Source organism: Nestor notabilis, unplaced genomic scaffold (genome assembly GCF_000696875.1).
Source record: "Nestor notabilis isolate BGI_N333 unplaced genomic scaffold, ASM69687v1 scaffold6801, whole genome shotgun sequence".
NCBI classification, from domain to species: domain Eukaryota; kingdom Metazoa; phylum Chordata; class Aves; order Psittaciformes; family Psittacidae; genus Nestor; species Nestor notabilis.
In genome coordinates, this window is record NW_009913252.1 from 13134 (window position 1) to 24293 (window position 11160).

Here is an 11160-nt window from a genome sequence, read left to right on the forward strand (position 1 = left end):
AGGAAGCTGGCTGAACAAGTACAATTGCCTAAAGGGGAAAAAACTTACTATTCCTTCTGTACAACACCATCTTCTTGAGGCTTCACATCAAGAGTGGTAATGACCTGAGCTACCAGATTTTCACATGGACTTGTCCCCCCCTTCTTTTACAATGAGTCTGTCAAACACCAAATATGAAATACTTCTTATGTTTCAGGAGAGCCAGCTCCAGATTGCTCTTTCAAAAGGAAAAGCTTAACAACTTCTGTCAAAGGGAATAATTCTTAAAACTTCAGGGTGGATCCTGTAGTCCAGCTGTTTCAAGTGTCTTACTAGATTAAAGCCAACCTCAGAGTTCCCTCTGGTTTTTTTTTTTAGTGCTTTTAGTTCCAGCAGACCTAAGGATTACCCTCCTGCATTAGACTGACCCCTTTTCTTATCAGGGTCCCACAGTCTTCCCTCTTGCTCCCACCTGCACTTCAGAAGTTCACCTGCTGAGATTGCTCAGTAGCTCCCAGGAAAGATTTTCCTCCTGTCTCCTCCATAAGAAAAGGGAAAATGTCACCAGAATATGAGGCACACAGGAAAATAGCAAAGTGCCATGCTGGAGAGCTTACAATCAGATCAAACTAGCTACTTCAACAAGTAGATGGAATCTATATGCATTTATAGATTGAAACGCCAAAACTCTGTAGGGAGAATACAGCATGGGGTTTGTACTTCACTTGTCTGTTCAGTGGGCAGATAGAGATCACACAGGCTCCAAGAATTCTGCATACAGGCAACTCCTTCCTCTGTTGCTCATATCTGTGGCTACTCGATACTCAGAACACTGAACTGGATGTAGTTTGGGCACATTCAAAAACTCGACACGGATGGTAACAGATTCTGTACCCAAATCACTTCTCAGTCAGCTGCCATGTTAAATACAGTATTAAACAGCACAGTAACTTGCAGTGTAATTCAGTTCCCTAATAGTTTCTCTTCAATGTTTAAGCACATAATGCACTGGCAATACAGAAATCAAAGGGAAGAAGATAAAAGAGTCAGAGATAAATTCAATTATTTAAGCCAACCCTTTTAAACACAGTGCTGAAAGACATTTTTGGCAGCAAGGCCAGATGGAATGTTAGCTCGTAAAAGAAGTGGGCTGGAAAACACTACTCCCACATGCCTGCCAAGTGTCAGATGCCTTCCTTTTAGGTGACACTACCTTTCCCCAAGTCTTACACTCTTATGTTTACACAGAAAAGGGAGAGTGTTCTTCAAAACACTAAACAATCAAGGTAAGGTGTGTGCTCAAGACATCTATGAGAACCTCGAACTACTAAGCTCTAAGAGAATTTTTAGGTCTTTTGTTGCAGACATAAGAATGCTGTTCCTAAAATCACATCAAATTCACAAACCAAATTATAAGCAAGTCACTTTAGGAAGCACATTTCACACTGTTTTATCCAGAAGTAACTATTTCATGAAAAGAATCTGTAATGTGTTCAAACTGGATAGTTAATGGAATTCTTGTTCTCTGTATTCAGACATCAGTGTTTTGCTTATAGCAGATAATTATTTAGTGAATTAGCTGCTAATACTTTAATGCTTCACTTATAATAAAAGAAAAGAACATAGTCTATGCAGAATTATAGTCAACTGATCATAAACTCATTTTTGTAAAATAGTTTACATAAAAATGCATATCACATCATCTACCTGAACTGGTATCTGGATCTTGTCCTTCTAGCAAGCTCTCGAGCCTCCTACTGGTTAGCTCCAGAAGAGTTAAAGGAGTCTGAAAATACAACCCAACAAAGAAAAAAATTACAAAAGGTATACTTCTGTATTTTAAGAAGCTAGAGCTTTCAGATGGTCAACTAAAAAAACCCCAAACATTTAATTAGCTGCAGAACTCTATGCTTACATTTATTCAGGTACACAGCCAAAGTCTCTCATAGAATTGCACTAAACCACATAGTTTTACTAGAATACATGTTTATTTCTTGTATTTCTGATGAAAGAAATAGGAAGCAGGATATTCTAGATGGTGTTTTCCACTGAACTATGGCAAACAGTGCAGTGTAGACCTTACAAGATTTCAGCTTATATAACACACAAGGCTCTCAACTGCAGCTGTGGAAGAGCAAGCTACCATTCGTTCTGCTGTGAAGCAGTAGGTACTTCATTTATCAGATCTGTCTCCATCTCCAATCATGTCAATACCCTCAATAGCAAACAAAACCCAAAGAAACAAACAAATTATTTTGGCTGTATATTAACACATACAAAACTCACACTGACCACTTGATAATTTCAAACTAAACTGGAGCTAATTAAAAAAAAATTAAGTCTCCCATGTCTCTTCAGCTGAGGTCAGAAGTGGAAATGAATGTGCTGTATAAGAATTAAAAGTAACATTTTACTGAAAGCAGATCAATGTTTCTGTGAAGCTTATTTGTAACGGGACAGTAAGTGCCTACAGCATTTTACAACTATATTATAACAGCTAATTAATTCATCGCTACCTAGTTTCATGTTTTAATGAGGGCTTTTATAACTGAGTAAAACAATAGAGAAGCATCAGAAAGTCAATATAGGGTCTGGGAAGGTTGCATCTTTTCACATGTGTGACAATTATGGTATATAAAGGAAACTAAAATATGTCTGCATATCTACAAAACTAATTAAGTTAAAAAGAAAGACCATTTCATTTTGCAGTTCTATTTTATTTAATTTAGAAATTGAAATTTGAAAACCCCAAAGGAACATGTACACCAGGGCACAAAAACATGCCATCTTAAACACCACCCAGAGTATGACAGCTGACCTGTAAAGGAGAAAGACACCATGAGACCTAAAAATTCAGTAGGCCATCATCAGAAACAAGGTGCCAAAAGGCCTCTATAAAAATTTCTTAATACTTTAAATCTTTTCTTAATAGAAATTATTCAAATAAAGGGAGAGCGTACTATATATAAGGGATTGTGAATTCTCAAAAAGCTGTCCTCCACGGCTTAGAATAGCTTCTCGCCCTGCTTGACTGTACCATTAAACTGTAACAGGAACATTAAACCCTACTTCTCAGACGTGTCATCTCTGGCACTTCATGGCATTTAACATGTAAACTGACAAAGCAAATGAGGTAAGAAAAACGCTACCTTGAAGAGGTCGCAGTGATAGTCCATCAGAAACTGAGTCAGCAGTTCTGCCTGTGGTTTTGACAATGTCTTACTTTGTATGATGAACTTAGTGCAAGTCTTGATAATCACCAACCTGTTCTCAAACTAAAAAAAGAACCACTCAGATTTGGCATTAGATTTACTTGCAGTGTGTTAGCAAAGACTAAGTATAACAGGCTGCTATCAGCGGGAAGAACATTTTGATATTTGTTTTGAAACAAAACACATTGTAAGGCAGTAAACAGACTATTTCTAACTCGGGGGGGGGGGGGGTTTGTTTTGACTCGCGGGGGGGGGGGGGGATTAGTTTTCCTATGGGAAAATGCTACTTCCCACACTAAGCATAACAGATACTTACTTGTTTTTGTAATTTGTAGCCATCAGATTCTGACGCAATGGCTATGAATGTCAGGAGTCTATGCAGCTCTTCTCGGATATTTGGTGCTAATAATTTTAAGTAAAGTTGTGATGCCTCTAGAGCTTGATCTGTTTTTCCTTTTTCTGCAATGGAGTAAAACAGTGTATCCAGTGAAACTGTAAACTTTCAGAGTCAAGAATACATGTCTTAAATCCAATATTAATCCAATTTTTGGGGGGTTTCCCTCCAAACAAAGCAGGTTACCTCAGTGACTTCTAAAACTTTTAGACAACACTCAACACAGCATTTAATCAATGTAAGCTTACAGCCTTTGTCCCATAGTTAGTCAGGGAACAGATGTGCTTAAATAATTATACATGGCATTTTTATGTTTTGCGTGCAGTTGCAAACATCACTTCAGTGTTTGCACCTGTTTGTGTTTACACATCTTCATATTATATTCCAGGATTCATCTCCAAATAATTAGTGAGCTGAACAATTCCAACTCTCTCATTGCTTTGAGGGTTTTGTTTGGGTTTTTTGTTTTGGTTTGGGATTTTTTTGGGGGTGTGAGCAGGAGGGGTTCCTGTTAGATGTTTGTTTGTTGGTCCACCCAAACCCTTCCCACCTTTTAAACCATTACGTTATGAGTTGCTCAAGGAAATGTGATAAGGTGGAAGTAACTTCCAGTAAAAACCCCTCTAGATAATTCTAGTTATCCTCACTATGAAAGTCAGGAAGTACTGAAAAGTCAAGTAGCTTTCTTAAAGCAATAGCAAAATGAGGACAGTCCCAGTAATAGAGCCTACATGTGATTTTCTGGTCTCTGTCCTATAACTGGGGACAGAGGTTACATATTATAAGAAATAATCCAGTACTTTAGAGGGTGTACTGTGAGCCATTTGAAACCATTTTTGTTTAAAAAGAACACCAAGAGTGAGTGACCTTTTATAAAAGAAGGGCAAAAAAAAGGAGCAGGAAGGAACTGCCAAAGACATGATCAAGACAGGTAAAAAGTGTAGATATGAAGACAGGAAGTTAAAACACTTCTACAGAAAAGCTTAAGAGTTTCTCTGGTCTGACAGAAGCTTTACCGAGTTGCTTTAAAAGACTCCGTGTGTGTGTGCGCGCGTGTGTGTGTGTGTGCGCGCGCAAGTTCAGTAAGCCAAATGAACTCATTTAACCAACTGCATTAGTCTTTAACATAAGTACTCTAGATATGTTTATTTTAAAGACAAGTACAGCAACGCATTTGCCTTCACAACAGATATATATTATCAGCCATCTTAAACCAAACTGTTTAACAACTGAGGAAAATATGGTTATAACCATATATACATTGATGACAAAATGAAATGGCACTTTAGCTATCTGCAGCACTTTTCAAATTAATTTAAAAAGTGTTTTATATATGTAGATGTTTATAGCTAGCTCAAACTCTCTCTTGCACTAGAGTCAGAACAACAGGACTTTATCAAAGTAAGGTTAACTGCACTGGATTCTACTTGATAATTATTAGTACAATCCAAGTTGTTATGCACTGACAACCATAATATATTCCATAGCACCGAGAAGAAAAAGTAATTGGAAAATCATTAATCACAATCTCCTAACAGTGATCTAGTATGAACTAGACCACAGCTGAGAAAACAAACTAATATATTAAAACATAGAATCGCTTCCTAATGATAAAATTATGGTTACCACTTCATAAAAAAAATAAAAAAAAAAATAAGGCATTAGAAACTGCTTGTGAGATAGTCCTACTCAAGTTGGAAATATGACAAAATTAAAGCAAGAATAAGAAAGCAGAATAGACCTGGACATTCACAGGTCATATAGTATAGATCAAGCAGGTACTTAATATCCAGGCAATGAAAGCACTATTAAGCAGAATTATGATAGTGTCTTTTCCCTTGCCTACAAATTTGGCTGGTTTAATTCTCCAATTCATATATTCGATAAAATTGGTTTGTACCAGTTTTGCATTTAAAGTGCTTTAAACATTTAGCAGAAGTTACGTGTGTTTAAGCCAGTTATTCCAAACTGGCATTCTTTTTTTGTGGATGGGTTATATAATTTTGCTATAGTTTCCTTTTCATTACTTCTATTATAATTTGATTTTTTTTTCTCTTTAGCAAAATACTAATGATAAATATATTGCCTTTCATATTTTTGTGAGGTTTTGGCCACAGGATCTACCCCTGTGCTCCAATTTTTACACAGGCCAATTGTGCTCCTCTGCTAGTAAAATTGTCATAGTTCTCTAAAAAGTGAAACATTTAATAACACTCCATAAACCCCACAGAACTGAGGTTATTTAGGGTAGGATTAATCTTAAATTTGTATTTAAATTAAGTCTTTGTCTTTTACTTGTGAGCATATGTAGGGAGGATTTGGAGTGATGATGAGGGAAATCACAGCCTGAATCATAATCTCAACAGCCCCTTTTATAATTTTAAATAATTCATATTACTAAAAAAGTCTTAGGTACATAACTTACAAAACCTTATTCTGCTTAACAAGAAAAAAAGTAAAATCATTGCTATAAAGTCATGTTATTAGTCACAAGTAACAATAAGGGAAATTCTGATTAGTGGTAAGAAATGTTCACAATGAGAACAGTTATATCAGGTTACCCACAGAGGTTGATGCATCTCTCTCCTTGCATATTTTCAAAATTCAGCTGTACCAGGCCCTAAGCAACTTGGTCTAACTTCAAAATTTGTCCTTGCCTTGAGCAGAGGTTCTGATTAGCAACCTCAAGCGTTCCCTTCCAACCTATAAAGTGCATCTGCAATAGCATTGCAAATGGTTCCACATTGCTCTTACCTATAAGGTCTATAATTCCTGAATGAATATCGAGATCCTGAGTGTCAAGAAGAGAGTCTTTCTTTTGACTATAGTACTTTATTATAGTGTCAAAAAAAATCTTCTTGTATGTATTCAGACTGCAGGGTTTGTTAGTGCTTTGAGGTAACTGCTGACTAACCATCACTATAAATTGGTCTGGGAAATACTCCAAGCATTCAATTGCAGCATAGAGCCATTTGTCAAGCCTGTAGAAGGAAAAGTTAGTTTTAGTCCTTACTTTAAAATGCTACGCCTATTATTATTTAATCCTTTAAAGAAAATTAGATAGAAATAATCACATAGGTATAGACACATATTTGAACCACAGCATTAAACTTGTTGCTTATTAAGCAGTTTGTGTAACTTATTTCACCACAGTAGTTCAAGGACCTGCTCAAAATAAGTAACTTTCTTTGTTTTCCAATGCTACAGACAGTACAGCTGAGGTATGCCCAGATCCAAACAAGCTGCAATCATGCCAGACTGTCACTGACCCCAGGATACTTGCCTGATTCAGCTAGTATTTAAAACCAAACACAACAAAAACCCACCAGGGATAACCAGGATGGAAAAGCGAGGGACTGAATATTTACAGAACAGAAAACAGAGAAAAATAAAAATAGTTTAAATCTCAGAAGACTATGGAAGCAGTTTATTACATGATGTACTAGAAAAGCATGAGTTTTCTCAAGCATTTTTTTTACCTGTATGACTTAACTAGAGAGAGAAATAGTAGGGAGATCTAAAATTCAGGTGGATTACTTGTTCAAAGAGGAAAGTCACTAATTCAACCATTTTGTACAGAATAAATCTAAAATTATAGAACTGTGGGGCGCAGAGGGGCAATTTTATCTGTCTCTCTGGATATAAAATAATTTGAACTGAAACAATAGCTTTGAGAAGATGCAAATATTACGTAAGATCCACAGAATCTTATTTTTGCCATGGAGAGAAGAAAACTATTTTGATCCTGCTGCTGGATAGCTGGATAAAAAGGAACTTTTTTTAGAACTGCTGGGCCAACAAGGATTGTATAAACTCTTCAATGCATAAATGGGGTAATACAGTAAAGTAGAAATAGGATCATGACCTCCCTTTAGTTATGATCCCATGAGCTTTGCAATCACTGCAAGCTGGATTTGATTACAGTTTTTAAGTATCCACAATGAGAGCAGGTATTCGATTATTTCAAGCTTAACAAGACACCATTTGAAAACTGAAGGCAGAAAATTACACATACTCCTCCACCTTCATATTAGGGACAATTAATCCTACAACTACTTGTAATACTGATGGCTGTTCTTCATACCTGGATTTTTCTATTGCCAAGACATGTTATAAGCCAGACCTAAATAATATGCTGTCTACAAAGATGCTACTCTACCCCCCACTTAAGTAATTGTGGAATAATGAAGCAAGCATTTAATTTTCTTAATAGTCACCTGGTATATTAGCAAAGACATGATGTTAGATACACCTAAGGCAGAATAATACAGAGTAAGAACCACGAGATATTGAGAGACATAAGCCCACCAATCACCCCAAAATCAAGTACAACAGAAGTATAAAGCTCAAAAGAAACAGTGTTCATTAATGCATTCTTGGAGGAAAAGCCCATGGAGTTAAGATGCTATCCAGCAATAAGCCTAGTTTGGAAACAGGAGTTTCATTAGCTTATATAACTATGTACATATGTAAAAATATTAGTGTTTTCTCCCTAAAAAAAGAGAATACATTAAAACCCCAAAGAAGTCTCTTCAGGTACACAGATTAACCTCAATCTCACAATCAGATTGTGCTGATTTGGAAGGCATAAGCATTACTAAGTCATACACAATGCGGAGATATTTCATTAAAAGGATATGCTAAGATAGAAATCAGCCTAAGTGCAATCAACAGGAATTGAGAGAATAATAAGAGAAACAAAAATAAGAGAACATTTAAGGAAAAGAGCTCCGAGATGTGCATATTTGCCCTTTTGTGTTCTCATTGTATAAGCATTCCTCAGTGCCACAGCTTAGCTTCTCTTTTTCTTGCTGCTAACAATGAATGCCTTATTGACTTCGTATCTTCACTGCACCACCACTAGGAACTGTGGCAAACAAGAAGCTTCAGAATAAATCTTTTCAAATTCTAATACCTGTTATAGAGACTAAATTGTGACATGACTGGTCTAGAAACCAGGAGTGGTTTCAACGCTTAAGATTAAATTTTTAACATATACTTAAAATCCTCAAATGTCCAATCCTAAACATACACTTTTTGTGAATTTGCCTACCACTTCTGACAACAAAGGAAAGTTCATTAATGGTGACCTGTTCTGCCTACAAGCATAAAGTGTAATGATGTCTACTTAACACAAATCTTTGAATAGTAAAATAAAGCTTTTATTAAGAAATCCATTTTATAGATGTATAACTTACTCAGGCAAGTTTAAGCTACTTGTAATCTCTCTGTCCAGGAAAGTATTTGAGATAATCAGATCTTCTGCTTTGCCAAAACCATCTGGTTTTGTCTTCACTGAAGATACCAAGATATCTTCTAGAAGCGGAACATCAATTAACTGCAGCAGTCGTAGCAGGGTTTGCTGTTTCCAGACATCTTCTATTACTGGTACCATAAACAAACAAAAAAACCCCACCCTTGGAAATAAGATCTTATGTAAAACATTAACCTTTGGTTTCACTCACTCAAGAATGTTTTGAGTGTTCAAGAAGGGAACAAAATAGGAATGCTAAGAAAGGAGGCTTTAAAAATAACATCTTTCTCCCCATCATGTTAGAATTAGTAATAGCCTACTCTAATTAGCAATACGTACAAGAAAAATGAATAGCAAAGGAATCCTATAATACACATGTACTTAATCTTAAAACCCATTTCTTTCTGAAGTGATATTTGCACAGACTAGCACCATCCTGCAAAACCTTAATCCTGTTTCATTTCTTTCAGTTTACTTACTATGAGCATTTACCCATTAAGCACTTATTTAGCTGTTCTGTCATTACTGACATGTTAAATTCAGAACTCTGAGGGGTAGCGTTTAACAGAAATGAACTACTCTTTCCAAGTAGATACAGTGAAGAACAATCAAGTTTTAGAAATTCAATTCTCACCTCTTTTTGAAAGCAGATGAGTTGGTTCATTAACCATGATCTTTGGAGGTAAAGATGCATGAACATTTATTGATTTAAGAAGCTCCTCTACCTTCTTTTTATCTGCCACTTCTAATGCTAAGGGGCTTGAGACTGTTGTTTCACTCTTCGTCCTGCTTGCAGGAGGGAATAAATTAGGTGTATAACAAATATGATCAGGACACATTTATCTTTCTGTCACTTCCTAAATTGCTGTTAGATCAGGACATCAGGGCTTCATTGTATCCGGGGTCTATCCTGCTGCTAGAAAAACAATCAACCACATCTGCTTTGTGGAAAGGTCAAGGATATTGATTCCAAATGCTGTTTATTAGTTCCATTTCTTTTACCAGCTTCTAGCAAGTAGCTCAGCCATGACAATTCTCAGATTTCAGCACAACTGACTGCAAACCAAAATGATTCTTAGGCTTATGCTACTGTGCCAGACTATCTTCTAAATAGCAAAGCGCAGATCAAAGCAGTGTAACATTTCCAAAAAATACCAGGTAGCATTTGTGATTTAGGCATGCCATTTCTCAAAACTGGCATGTATTTCTCAAAAGCCTCCAATCCCTAGCTTAGACAAACAAAACTTCATCTTACAGTTAACCCATACCAAGTTAAAAAAAAAACAAACAAAAAAACGTTCAGAGTAACTCACTTGGAATGTCTTTTTGTCTCCTGTTTACAGTTTTGCTGAGGAGACAAGCTCTCATTGCCTTTATTCTTTCTCGGAAGAAGATGAGTAAGACTGGTATTTACAAATTTATAGAGACTAGTGTTTGTGTCTTCAAACTCTGTTTCTTTCTCATTCTTGAATAAGTAAAGCTTTGCTCCAACTGGCTCAAACACCTTGTGATCCATCAACGCTTGGCACACACGGACTCCCTTCAATCGAGAAATATCATTGCAGCTTAGGTACATGCTTTGCATAAGATGGCTCAGTACCACATCAACAGCATTGGAGCCGGTGAAACAGTTTTTGTATGTCCTCAGACGTTGCCTACGTCTTTTGATTTCCACCTGACTGTGAAGAGCATGAATAATACTATTCCACAGCTGAGTTGCTTGAAAAGGACCATCACAATCTGCAATATATATACATATGAGAATCTTTTACAGATGCTTACAAAGCTTTAACAGTAAGAAAAAAAATAAAAGAAAAAATTTTATCCTCTGAAATTATTTGTATATATACATTTAAAAGTTCTTCAGAAATCAGCTTAATTTTACAAAGAAAGAAAAATACACCAGTTCATGAATCAGTCCTTGTAAGTTGACTCACTCACACACACAAGAGTAGAGTCAACAGAAGATAACAAAAAGAGGAAGGGTTTGGGTTTTTTTTTGTTGGTGTTACCTCAAGGATAGTATGTACACACACATACACCTTAACTCACTACAGAATCACTGAACGGCAGAGGCTTGAAGAGACATCTGGGGTCCACCTGGTCCAACCTCCCCTGAGCAAGCAAGGCATCCAGAGAGGTTTTGAGTATCTCCAAAGGCAAGCCATTGATGAGAACCCCCCGGGCCTTCTATCTCCAGACTAAGCCACGCCAGCTCTCCCAGCGCCATCTATGGGGGATGCTCCTCCAGCCCCCAGTTTCTCCTCCATCCATCACTCTCGGCTTGGCACACAACAAACCGACATTTGCAATACATTAAA

General features: G+C 36.6%; 1 protein-coding gene across 1 annotated transcript in view; it reads right to left on the reverse strand.

Annotated features, from left to right (window-relative positions):
* Window positions 1-11069, reverse strand: part of DEPDC4 (DEP domain containing 4) — a 12015-nt gene extending 946 nt beyond the window's left edge. The window contains exons 1-8 of the mRNA XM_010023109.1: window positions 10940-11069; window positions 10153-10579; window positions 9474-9628; window positions 8784-8970; window positions 6340-6566; window positions 3508-3650; window positions 3129-3254; window positions 1687-1765 (exon numbers count right to left, since the gene is read on the reverse strand). Of these exons, the coding sequence (XP_010021411.1) occupies window positions 1687-1765; window positions 3129-3254; window positions 3508-3650; window positions 6340-6566; window positions 8784-8970; window positions 9474-9628; window positions 10153-10579; window positions 10940-11069 (1474 nt within the window). The remainder of the gene's footprint in view (window positions 1-1686; window positions 1766-3128; window positions 3255-3507; window positions 3651-6339; window positions 6567-8783; window positions 8971-9473; window positions 9629-10152; window positions 10580-10939) is intronic.
* Between the last annotated feature and the right edge of the window lie 91 nt (window positions 11070-11160).